This window comes from Canis lupus, chromosome 18, assembly GCF_048164855.1.
Source record: "Canis lupus baileyi chromosome 18, mCanLup2.hap1, whole genome shotgun sequence".
NCBI lineage: Eukaryota > Metazoa > Chordata > Mammalia > Carnivora > Canidae > Canis > Canis lupus.
The window spans coordinates 22,402,810-22,416,312 of NC_132855.1; the positions used below are offsets into that span (position 1 = coordinate 22,402,810).

The 13,503-nt window shown below is 38.1% G+C and overlaps 1 protein-coding gene across 1 annotated transcript; it reads left to right on the plus strand.

Moving 5' to 3' along the window:
- Positions 1 to 521: 521 nt before the first annotated feature.
- NPVF (neuropeptide VF precursor) lies at positions 522 to 3,790 on the plus strand. Its single transcript, XM_072784755.1, has 3 exons — positions 522 to 659; positions 1,948 to 2,351; positions 3,739 to 3,790. The coding sequence occupies exons 1-3, from the start codon at positions 522 to 524 to the stop codon at positions 3,788 to 3,790; spliced, it is 594 nt and encodes a 197-aa protein (XP_072640856.1).
- The last annotated feature ends 9,713 nt before the right edge of the window (positions 3,791 to 13,503 follow it).

A 13,503-nucleotide genomic window follows, 5' to 3' on the forward strand; every position in this document is an offset into this window, starting at 1 on the left:
GGTATTATGTGACTTAGAACTCTTTTTACATTCTGAATTTTGTTTGACATTTTGAAAATACTACGCCTAACTCTTTTGTGTGGGTAAAAAAAAAAATTTTTTTTTAACATAGCTAGCATGTACTGAATACTATTTTTTTCCTTCTCAAGAATTGACGCAAACACCAAAATATTTTTCATTTGAGCTCAAAGAAAAGAAGCATCCTGTTTGTTTGGAATCTTAATTACCATGGCCCCAAACTTATCTAATTAGACGCTCCTTCATAATGAGGAAAATTATTTTCAAAGTTAATGAATTTGCAAACAGGAACATTGCTGTCTTTCCAGAAAGAATTACCCACATTCCTTAAATACATAGTTTAGTTAAGCACTCTAATTAATACTAGTACTTAAAACATGTGGAATTGGTTTCACTGATAAATCAAACTTTCCTTTGTTTTTAGACAGTATAAAAAGACCACGATTCCCCTTCTTGCAGACACCAGGCTACACATAGAAACTTAATTCTAGATTCTGAACAAAATGAAAATTATTTCATCAAAACGCTTTATTTTATTGATTTTAGCCACTTCAAGCTTGTTAACATCAAACATCTTTTGTACAGATGAATTAATGATGTCTAATCTTCACAGCAAAGAAAATTATGACAAATATTCTGAGGTAAGTTTTTTAACTCTAACATGACTAGTATTAACTATATATTTGTCCCAAATCTAATGCTTTTGTATTTTGTAAAGAGTCGGGAATAAGTTAGTTTGTGCTTCATTGTTTGTCAAACTGTTGCCTTCCCATGACAGTACATTGATGTAACTTGTATTTTTTAACACAACAGCAAACAGTCTGGGCTCTCTAATGACAATTTATGTATAGGATATGATACTTAGCAAGTAAGGTGCATTAATAATTTTCACTTGGCTTAGAAGTACACAGTTGTAATAAATATTTGCAGAAATAAGATCTGGATACATTTCAGCTGAACATTTGAATTGTCTTCAGCTACAAACAAAAAAAAATAAGGATTATATTTTCTGCTTTGTAAAGTACTGATGAGCCATAGATTTACCATAAATTTATGGTAATCTATATCTAAGTATTTATCCCTAGAGGGTAGAATTACAAGTTATTTTTATCTTCTTCTTTATGCTTTTACATATTTTATATATTTTCCAAGTTCGCTGAAATGAGTACATATGACTTTTTACAATAAAAAAAAGTCATTCAAAAATCTTCATAAGGACGAATTTTCATGGTAAAGCTAAATCTAATTAAGTATTTGCTATATTTCAAATGGTTCCTTTACAGTTCGTATTTTAGTGGCACAGTAACCCACAAGCCAACCAGTGCTTTACTAAAAATGTAATCTGTATATTAATAAAAATACCATCAGTTTCCTACAGCAAGCTCTGAATATGAGCAGATAAGAAAGAAATTCAGTGGAGCTTCCTCTAACTCTACCCCAAAACCCGACAAGTATCTCTGTTTCCATGTATCGGCCACTTTGGCGTTTAAAAAGAGGAGACACAAGAGACATGAAGAAACAGTGGGAGGTTTCTCTAAAATCAAAATATAAAAATATATGAAATATTTCATAAACCACATAGATTGCGGTTTAAAAAAAAACTGAATGAGAATAACTGCAGTAAAACAAACTTTTGCCTCATTTCAATGCTTTATTACGCTCCTGCTGCTCAAACACACTGCTGTATTCACTGTATTTATTTTATTAATATTTTATGGTTGTCTTACAGTAGTCCAGGGACATTGAAACTGGACTGCTTTAAGAAGCCTAATACGAACTATTTATCTTTAAAAATTCTGCATACGAATACACAAACTTTGTTTATAGTTTTAACAATTCTGCTAACTAAAGTCTGGATTTAAGTTAATTTGAGGTTTAAATCTATTGCTTATAACAATGATTTCTTTTAATATTCATTTCTAATCATAGCATGAAGGAGACCCTAAGGGGGAAAAGGAAAGAAGTCTCAATTTTGAAGAACTAAATGACTGGGGTCCAAGAACTGTCATTAAGATGAGTGCACCCACAGTCAACAAAATGCCACACTCGGCAGCCAACTTGCCATTGAGATTTGGGAGGACCATGGAAGAAAAAAGAAGCACTGGGGCAATGGCCAACCTGCCTCTGAGATTTGGAAGAAATATAAAGGAAAGCATCTTAAGACATATTCCTAACCTGCCCCAAAGGTTTGGGAGAACAACAGCCAAAAGTGTCGCCAAGATGCTGAGTGATTTGCTCCAACAATCCATGCATTCACCATCTGCCAATGAGTTACTTTACTCCATGAACTGCCAGCCTCAAGAAATCCAGAATCCTGATCAAAAACACCCATGGTAAATACCTGAAAACCAGTTAAAATGCATGGGCCATTATATATAGCTGGTCCAGAAATGCTAAAAAGGATTACCACTTTTCAGAAGAAGTTTCTAAGAAAATTAAGTTTCTTAGAAGGAAAAAAGCAAAGGGACAAGGAAATAAATATCTGAGCTGAGAAGCACAGAAGGCCAGATATAAACATGATCATAGGTATAAAGTAATGAGATGGCTTTCCCTAAGCCCCACGTGGGCATCTATCTCATTATTCAATAGCCACATACCGAGTAGGAAGATTCGATGACAGGATTGGGAATTTAAGCCTATGAGATATTGTCCAACATTTGACCTCTTTAACGTAAAAGGTCTCGCATGAGGGAGCTATCTATAAGTACAAAGGAAGCCATCCCAATATGTCAGGTCTCAAATACAGAAGGTTTTCTCCCTCAACTTTAAATCAAATTTTTTTCTTTTTTCTGGATCTCATTTTATAAATGAGTTCTATTATGATCATTGCTTGTATTAATATTAGCTACTATGTACAAATCAGAAAGCAAGAGGTTCATTAATAGGCAACCTACCTATTTTCTAGTAGAGAATATATATATAAAAACAACAAATTTCTATGATGTAGAACATGACACTTTAATTAAGGCGTATGCAAAGTAAGGCAGCAAGCTGTGAAACCTTGTGAGACCTTTTCAGAACATTCCTGGTTTACTTTTTACCATGGCTCTTATCCCTATCTGATGTATGCTTAAGGTCCATTCCCCTACTAGAATTCCCATGCTTTTTGTCCACTGTATATCCCCAGTGCCCATGGGAGAAGAAAAGGAGAGTATTTCTACATGTGGGAATCTGGGAAAGTTTCATGAGTTAGACTTCGAAAGGTAGCTCTGTTTTGAATATTCAGGGACTGTTTGGAGGAGAGAAGATACTTTCGGGCCAAGAGAGGAGTATGAACAAGACAAGACAAGCACAGCCAGGGTTCAGTTCGGCAAGAGCATCAGAGGTGTGAAGAGGAAAGGAAAGAAGGCAAGAAGGTTGGGCTAAGAGCAGAGAGTGCACACAGGGTCAAGTAAAGGACTTTGGGCATTATTCATCAAGGAAAGGAGAACCACTGACATTCTGCTGAGGTCCTAAGATATTAAACAGAGGTAGAAATTGGCAGCTAACCAGATGTGGACAATGGGACAGTCATGAGGGAAAGATGAGTCAAAGGTAACTTGGTAAGTCGGAGTACATACTCATTACAAATTCATGTTTTCATCAACATCTCACTCGTTTCAAATGCAACACGATTCAACTCAAGTATAACTCAGCAATGAGGATCATGGCTTGTATTTTTATATGTAATCTTGCTATTGTTATGATGGATGAGAACATCTTGCACTGCTTATGTTTTAGGAGACTGGGACTCAAGGAAATAGATGATGCAGAACTGAAACAAGAAAAATAAGAAGTCTGGAGCTTGTCCCTACAGATGATATAAAGCTGTGGCCTGTAGTCTGCAAACAACTCTATAGTGAAGACACCAATGAATGAAGAGTCACTGTATTTTGATGGGTTATTACTGACAATTTTTCCTTGTCACTAGAGCTAGTATCTTAAAGTTCTTTTAAAAAACAATTTAAAGATATTGTAATGTAAAGATGAAATAATTTTCATCTAAATAAAAAGAACATTGCAAATACTTAAGAAGCCTTTGGTAATGGAGGGGCTTGGGGGGAGGCTGAAGCCATACACCATCTTACGTAAAAATCATGGACACAGCCCCATTTGAAGTAAGAAATTAAACAGAAGAGTAGCCTGACAAAATATTATTATGAAATTTAAATAATTTAAGAGAGTAACATGGATGACAAATGAACAAAAATAACAAATCATTTACAAACATGTTTCTATACACTCATTTTTTCCATTACATCAATGGTTAATGATTGTATGATAGGTTGAAATTTTTCTAAAAAGAAAGATTTTTAAAAAGGCAAGTGTTAGATAGCTCTTCTCTATATCTGGAAATTTGCCTTCTGGTGTGTCTCTTTTCTCCTCATTTAATAGTTTGAGTTTTTGATTGGCAGAAAAAATCTGGTCGTTCTTAAACAATTTATAAGCACAGTACGCCACAACACAAATGCACAGTTATTTGACTTTAGTCCTTAATCAGATATAGCTGGTTTATTGAATAGTCTGAAGTCCATAGGGTGCAAATAAGAAATGGTGTTATTTTTCTTCTATCCTGCTCCCAGCTGTGCAGTGTTGCATCTCCTTTCCCTGCTGAGTAGTGATCCCTTAATGAGATACCCTGGACAGATTCTATAACCTCCTTGGCCACTTCCTGATATTAGAAAACTCAGTCAAGTCCACAAGAAACACTCTTAACTAAGACAACAAAATGATGGTGACCAGAAGGGAGGTTGGTGGGGGGATGGGGTAAACAGGTGATGGGGATGAAGGAGGGCACGTGTGGTGATGAGCACCAGGTGTTGTGTGGAAGTGTTGAATCACTATATTGTACACCTGAAACTAATATTACACTATATGTTAACTAACTGGAATTAAAAAAAAAAATCTCAGTCAAGTCCAGTTAATGATGCCAACCTCATGTGCAAAGCAAAGCTTCCCCTCCCCCATTGCTGGCTGGGCCAGTGGCTAGAGGCCCTGAAGTGGTGAAAGGGGCATGTCTCTGCTCTTCCTCTCTTCCTCCCCTTCCTCATCTCAATGGTAGGGTGGTAAGCAGCAAAACAGTAGGCCTATGAAAACAATCTCTTCTCCTAGCTTCTCCAGGGTCTCTAAATGGGCAGAGCTGGGATGGGGGTAAGGGATCAAGAGTAGCCTTTTTGTCGTCTCTCTATAATGTGACTGCTTCTACAAGTGAGTTCTTCAGGAAGCCCTACATGGATCTGCACTTGCCCTGGTCACTGACCTGAGAGACTTGGATGCTACTTCCAACTACTGCTACCTCATCTATACTCCCCATAGCTTGTTACTGACAGAAAGGCTAGAGCCAACCACCATCTCAGCGTCCACTTGATCCATAGAAAATGCGGTCATCCTTGTGTGTCAAGGGCTGTATTGCATGCTGCCCCCACGTGTCTCCAACCCTCTTTGCCCTGCTTAGGAGGGACAGGGGCAGATGAGTAAGTCTACTGCCTAAGCAAACAGCCAATCAGAAGTGAATTGCCCATGCCCACTTCACGACCCTGCTCTCTATGAGGGATTTTCTAGAAACCTCTCTTGGCTGGCTTCAGAGGGAGGAGCAGCTGCAGGAGGTCTCCTGAAGGGGCGGGGAGGGCAGTCTCTCAAACATAGCTGGGAGGGGCCTGGACCTATGCAGGGGCTGTAATGGCTCTATCACCTCTTTGTAAACCCTGAAGTGGTGTCTGGCCCCCACCATTCACAGTTTTCATTATAATGTCAGGTGTTTTGGTATATTTTCACATCCAGGTTTGATCCCCAGTGGCCAATTCTGAGCAACAGAGAAAGTATCATGCAACATCCTGATACGCTAATAAAGAAATAAACAAAAGGCCATTTGACCCCTTGATACTATTCGATATAGGGAAATTTCTGGTCATATAATATGAGTTCTTTATCTAAGCCCTTGAAATATATAGAAAGTGTCAGGTAAATAACCAGCTGCCAGTTGTCCCCTCACCTACTGGCTTACTCTGTTTTAGCCCATCACCACTCACCAGACCCTTTGCCAGCTTCAACAAGAGACCATTTGCATAGGAAAGTTTGCAATTTTGCTATGGATTTGTGGCATCTTGAGGAGGGGATCACATTCCAGAGTCTTTCACTGAAAAAGTTTCAATTAGATGAGCCTCTTCTCCTGAGGATCTCTTCAACTGGACAACTAGTAAGTTCTCTTCCTTGCTCACCCCAGGACATGCACATCCATGCAGTCACACAGGGTTGGTTAAATGCTCTGTTGTTGCCTTCTTGAAATTCACAATTAATTTTGAATAAGGGGTCAGTCAGTATTTTTATTTTACACTGGGCCCCTCAAACTATGTAGTCTGTCCTGTTCCTCCAGACTTATCCCTTCTGGTTCTTGAATACTTCTAGTATTCAATCCCTCCCCATGTTTATTAATCAGAGCAGCTCCCATTTTCCACATGAAACCCAAGGGCCAGCCTGTCACCTGAGCCTGGGAGGTCTGCTTACATCCTACAGTGGGTATCAATATGACTGCACAACTTGCAAGATGTGGTCACAGTGCAAATCTATTTTTGTATCCCACTCTACCTGCTCTAAAATGTAAGGGACAGGGAAGAGGGCATACAGCAGTTCTCCCCCGGCCCTGGATAGAAGCCTTGACAGATGCTATGAACCTCCCAGCTCTCAAGTGATGTCAGACCCTTGGTCTGTCTAAGCCAAAAACATGGGATCTCAGTTCCATTGCGATCAGCATTTCAATCTGTGTTCGGCCATCCATTCATTTGTTCTCCACTGTTCCCATATAAGGCTGAGTTTGGGGTCAGGATTGTACTCAACTTCTGCTTCTCTTCTAGGGTCACCTGATTTCTCACTCTCTGGCTGCTTTGTTGGACTCTGCTGGGATGGAAGACAATCTGAGATGAAAGACATAATACCTTTCAACCCCCAAGCTGGCCTCAGCTCCTGCCCTAGGACACAGCCACCCACTCCATGGATGACCATTTTCTCTTCTGAAGATCCTCTTCAGTAGGACTCCAAATGGTTCTTGCAAACCTCTCTTTACCAAAATCTGGTCACACACCGTTCACTCTCCATACTTCCAAAACATTTCTGCTATCCTGAAGCTCCCAGAAGCTTTAGCTTTTTGGCCTGGAGTTGGGTATCAGGCCTTTTTTCTCTCAACTACATGGAACCCATTTCTTCATCATACGGAAGCCCTTCCCAGGTGAAGAATAAGAAATGCAGTAATCTCTGACACCTGGGCATGGGTAGAGGGCATTTAGAGCTCGGTAACAAAGCTCTCCAAAGAAATCTCTTCATAAACCCAAATCCCGCCTTTTCACACTCTCCACATTGGTAAGGGGAGTGAGGACTAGTGGAATGTCTTTCGAAACGCTTCCTTCAGAGTCTGGATATTGTGATCTCGCTTTGGAATTTTATGTCTGTTAAATTCTGGTGTTTGGCTAAAACTTCATTTTTTACATCCTTTGCAACAATGATGGAATCCTCCTTATAAGGAATGCTTACAGTTGCTAAAAATGACATTTTCTCTGAATCATTACACATATATGTGCATCTTTCTGAAGAAGAGTTCAAAACTCTTGGGCAAACTTTCAGTGGGGTTTGTGATCTCCATAAAGTTTAAGAATCACTGCAACAGAAGATTTTTATTTCTAGAATTACTTTAAATGAATATCTAGTTCAGTTTATAAGTGAATATTGTTATCTGATTAGACAATTAAGTACTAAGAATGTAATGCCAAAACAATCAGAGTCATTCAAGTGGCTTAACCCGATCTCTTCCAAATGCTGACTTTTATGGTAGCATAAAATGGGAATGACACGGTAATTTTGCTCTTCTCCTTAATGTGCTTCCCTAGGCACATCCCCAAAACATGCCATTCTATACCCTTCCTCCTCTCTTCCAATACTTCTCCCCTTTCCCAAGAATATTCCACTTAGATTAGTCCTGACCTAAACTTCAGTCAGCCTGTAAAAAGTGAACAAAGCACAGGGGCTTTGAGAAAGCTGGGGTTGACAACGTCAACGATTTTCATGGAAAACAACTTCCATGTGATCTCAGGTCCACATTTCATACATCATACTATGACAATGACCTTGAGAAATACAAAATGGAAAAAAAATGTACTGACTATGGGACCAATTTCTCAGTGAGAAAAATGAAAGGTCAGTGTTCACTTAAGTGTGACCAACAAAATGAAATAGGCAAGAAAGGTGAGAGCACTGGTCTCCACTTACTTCATGTGTGTTTTCTCTTTTTTTGGCGTAAAGCTCTTCCTGCAGACATTATGGGACACCCTTCCTTTGGAACTTATCCTATTATCTAATGAACACACCAAACTACTCTCATGTTTCTGTACCTCTCCCCAGCTTAGTAATAGGATGATTTGTTGTTATGATAACTGTCTGTTTTAACATCTAATGCTATCATAACTATTTCTGTGATGCTCATTTTTATATGTGAGCAGTAAACTCAGAAAACTTTCAGAAGAAATGTGAGCTAAGAAGTGGACAAAACCGAGATCTGACTTCAATATTTGTGCTCTTCCTCCTCCATCCACCAACCTGTTCACCACCACACAACCACCTCCCGTCTGGCCCTCAAACATTTTAAGTATTTAGGAAACATTTGTTGAATTAACCTTTAAAAAAGAAAACATTAGTGCCCTGAGCCCAGCCTCAGTGTTTTAGAAAACTATATGCAGATGCAGATTTTACAAAGGAGGGAGGGAAGAAAGGAAGAAACAAAGACCACAGATTCCTGGACAGTTTTAACTTAGTTGGTCATTAAGGTATCTACCTGAAGAGCAGTAAGGAGGTGCCTAAGTTATCACTAATGAACAACTATAAAAGGTTAAAACATCACAGAATAAACTCTAATGAAACATTAACTAGTAATTTTGTCCCCCTATATCAGACCAAGGGTTATTGTTGATGATGAAACTCAACAACCAGTTTCTGCCTCAGTGGGAGAACTGAACTGGTCAAGACAGATACTAAAATATGTTGTCACTGGGGCACCTGGGTGGCTCAGGGGTTGAGCGTCTGCCTTCGGCTCAGGTCGTGATTCCAGGGTCCTGGGATTAAGTCCCACATCAGGCTCCCCACAGGGAGCCTGTTTCTCCCTCTGCCTATGTCTCTGCCTCTCTGTGTGTCTCTCATAAATAAATAAGTAAAATCTTTTAAAAACATAAAATAAAATATGTGGTCATTGGCAAGCAGAGTGGGGGGAAAAAGGCATTTATGTAAACTTGGCCTGATAGGTCTTTGATTCCGTGGGCTATTTGCAGCTTCGCACAGATCTCATTTGTGAACTGTAACAAAGCAGTAAAGGCATTAAAGTAAATCAGAAGGAAGTCTGGCCCCAGCCCACTGCCATCAATTGCAGGAATATCCGAGTATTATAGCCTTTACCTTTCTCTCACCTAAACTGATGTCTGTTACTAATCACTTTGCTTCTTGGAGTCAAGCTTGAATTAGGAAAACATTATGTGGCGAATGTCTGTCCCTCTTTATTATATCAAATGTTTATTTTAACTTACTATGCATTAATTTGGCCCTGAGTTCCTAAAATGCTTTTTAGATGTTGCACATTTTATTCATTGTTGTTACAAGTATTAAAAAATCCAAGTGAAAGGGATTTTTTACTTGCCTTTTTAATCTATTCTTTTTATTGTGGTACAATGTACACAACATAAAATTTACTAGCTGAAGTACCTTTAAGTGTACAATTCAGTGGCGATAAGTACATTTCACCTGTCTTTTTAAATAGTCTGGCACTCTTCTCTAATTCTATTAATACCTAAATAAGTACATCTAAACCTTTAGCATGATTTTGCCTACCAAAAAAAATTCCTTTAACAACAAGGCTAACGTTTTGAGAGATGCCAACTCTGACAGACTCATATTACTTAGGAGTGTCACATTTTTCACCAGAACATTAGGTTTTTTCTATATTCTCTTTAAGCTTGTCTTGAAAGTGGGTTATTGTTGCTAATCCTTTTTCCTCCCAAGCTACTTTATCATCTCACCAGCTCATAATATAATGCTTTCATTTGGGGCCAGAGCTAGTGCTTCTCTGGAAATACCTGGAACTGTAAAGTTCTGTTAGCAGTCAGCTATGAGGAGATATTTATTTCAGAGAAGTGATGAAAATTATCCCAAGAAATAAAGAATGGCCAACAATCATCTGTATGCTTGCTATTTTGTAGCACTTTTCTTTGAACTTCAGGGATGTAACATATTCTTCTTAATAGTCTATTTTTGTCTTTCATATATCATGAAATTTTACTCTTATAACATTAAGATAATATGTATAATCCTATCCCTTTAGCCTCTTCCTAAATACAGGAACTATGAAAAGAGTCAAACAGGAAAATCTCTATTAGAATCAGGAGTGGAATTAAATTATGAGATTAATGTCAAATTAATACTCTCTTCATAGAGGGAGAGAAATATTATTTTAATCCTGAAGAAAATTCTCTTAAAATTTATTTCTCACCAGATTTCTAGGAATTGGTAATTGTGATTAATAAAACACAAAAATTATTGTTTCTCTTTCTTAAAATACACAACCATAGTAATTACCTGCAGAAATGTGCCCACATAATTTTCAAATCGCTTTTAAAATATCATGAAATGTCATGTAGCTTTTCCCATGTAATTTAAAGCATGAAACTGTAACAAATATTGCAAAATTACTTTTAACCACCAGAGGGCAGAAAATACTCCACATTCATAACTTAACCAGTTTTAAATTCTTAAGCCAAAAACAACAATCACCACCACCACCACCACTGACACACAACAGTCTTTAAGAGCCTCTTGTTTTATACTGTATAGTATACTGTACACTTAAGTCTCAATTAACAACTTAAAATTTTTAAACTAATGTACAATCACCTCAATTCAACAGTTTTTAGGAAGCAAAGGTTAACATTTTTGCAGGCTCAGTCTAGCTATGAGTTAAGAATTATTAGCATCAGAGAATTCATATCCCTTAAGGAAAGCAGAGTACTTTATTTCTTTAAGTTTTATTTATTTAAGTAACCTCTACACTCAACATGGGGCTCAAACTCGTGACCCCGAGATCAATAGTCATAAGCCCCTCTGACTGAGCTAGGCAGGCACCCAGAAAAGCAGGGTACTTAAAAAAACAAACAGTACCCACTGAGAAACAGCAAGATCCTATGTTAATATATCTGCAATGAAATGCAAACATTGTATTTATTATAAAATTGAAATAGTCACTGAATTCACAAACTGATCAAATATTAAAATATTTACATTAAACCCTTTAATTTCTTTTTTTTAAGATTTTATTTAATTTTTTTTTTTTAGAAATAGAGCATGAGCTGGGGGAGGAGCAGAGGGAGAGGGACAAACTCCACACTGAACCCAGAGCCTTGACGGGGTACTCGATCCCACAACCCTGAGATCATGATCTTAGTGGGAATCAAGAGTCTGACACTCAACTGACACAGCTACCCAGGGAACCCTAGACCCTTTAATTTCTACGTGCACCTTCTTTTACTACAAACTGGCTGTAGGTCTACTTCTGGCAAAGATGTTTTTAGTTTCCTCTTAATATACCTTTTGGATCTAATTAACTTTTGCTTCCTTCCCAATTAAGCCATTTGCATTTCAGTAATTAAAGCATTACTTTGTTTGATTAGAAACCACAACCTCTTCACTTTTTCACTCTCATTAATTAAAATGCATCATGCTAAATTAAGCCATTTGGATTTCAGTCTGGGTGGGTGACATTTTAACAACTGCCCCTTCAACCTTTTCCCTCTGTCAATCTTGGCCATGTCCTCCATCATAGGATGGTGAGAAGGCAATGGCATTCCTCCAGATGGGGGAATGGGGCAGGCACGGAGCCAGGGATTATACATCACTGAAGTCAGCGATTTCTCTGATACATGAACCTTTCACTTGCCAATCAAATCGGATAAGGCTTTTACCTTGTGGGGTTATGCATGACCTTAACCAAGACACTAAATCATTTCTGAAGTCCTGTTTCTTACCCTAAGCAAACCTGCTCTCCCCACTTTTCAGCCCTATGAGCACTGTTCACTCTGAGACTAACAAACACAGCAAAGTGGTAGAGAAAAGCTGGGGGGTAGAAGAGGGTGGACGTTTCACTTCTTTAAGGAAAGCAACGTGCTTCTAAAATCAAGGCTGGTCGGAGAAGAGAACGGCTTCTGCATTATTACCTATGGGTGGAAGTTACAAATTGTTAAGTTTGAAAAGAACTTCTCACAATTATAGCTGCCCAGTAGTTGATCTAACACGAGCTATGGAAAGGTGTGTGAGCAAAGATTGGATGGTTATACATCAGGAATATCACAGACATCACTTCTGCATGGACTGTGAAGTTAAACTAATTGGCTTCCAAACTTTATGAGTCTTCTTTTAAGACTAATTTTATGTTTAGAAAGAAATAGGTGTACAAAGTCTAAGAAGTCAAAAGAATTCTACAGGATTTGTATTAGGATGACAGCACCGCCCCAGTTTTCCAGGGAGAGTTTTAATTTAGACTTACTTTCCTAGCATAATTTTAATAGTGTCCCCCTTTCACCCATAAAAATGTTCCAACTGAATGAAAAATTACTTTCTCAAAGCCAATCTCATCCACTCCCAATTTCTACTCCCCAGAAGCAACTACTTTTAACTCGTTCAGGATTTTTTCTATATGATGTCAAATTTCTAAACAAACAAAAAAGCATGATTATACATTTGTATCAGTTAAAAATCATCTTTGAATTTAAAGACAGGGGTGAGGTGGTAGGGGGGGGATCACTGACTTACACAAATTGAAAGATTCCTGGAAGGAACATTGTTCAAAGACTTGCTAATCTAAGAATAATTTCTCTTTCTCCACAGTGTTGGGATTTTATATCCACCCAAATTCTTATCAAAGTGTAGGGGTAAGAGAAGTAATGACAGGCCATTTGTGCTCCAAAGCACCTCAGAGAGTTAGTCAAATTTCTGTTAGGCTCAAGACACAGATAGACTTGTCCCTCTGCCCAGTCTTGCTTCCTTTCCTCCCTTCCACGGGTGTTGATCTTCAACAAACATCTTATACCCCAAACTCCATCTCAGCATCTGCTTCCAGAAAACCTCATCCACAGCAAATAGTAATATAGTTCAAAATTCAAAAGGTGCAAAAAGGGAATATGGTCAGTTACCTCCCACCCTCCACTGAGTTCTAGTTACTAGGTCCCCTTCCTGATGAGGTCAATCAATGTAATGTGGCCAGGTTCTTGTGCATATTTCTAGAAATATTCTAAGCATATGTAAGAAATGTTGAGTGTATACCTGTATGTACAAACACATAATTAATAAGAAAATATGTAAATTTCTTTCATTTATTAACAAATAGTAAACATAGCCTACAACTGTTCTATACTTTGATTTTTCTTCCCTTCAGATATATCTCAGAGGTTGTTTGAAGACAATAAATAAAAAGTATCATCAGGGACG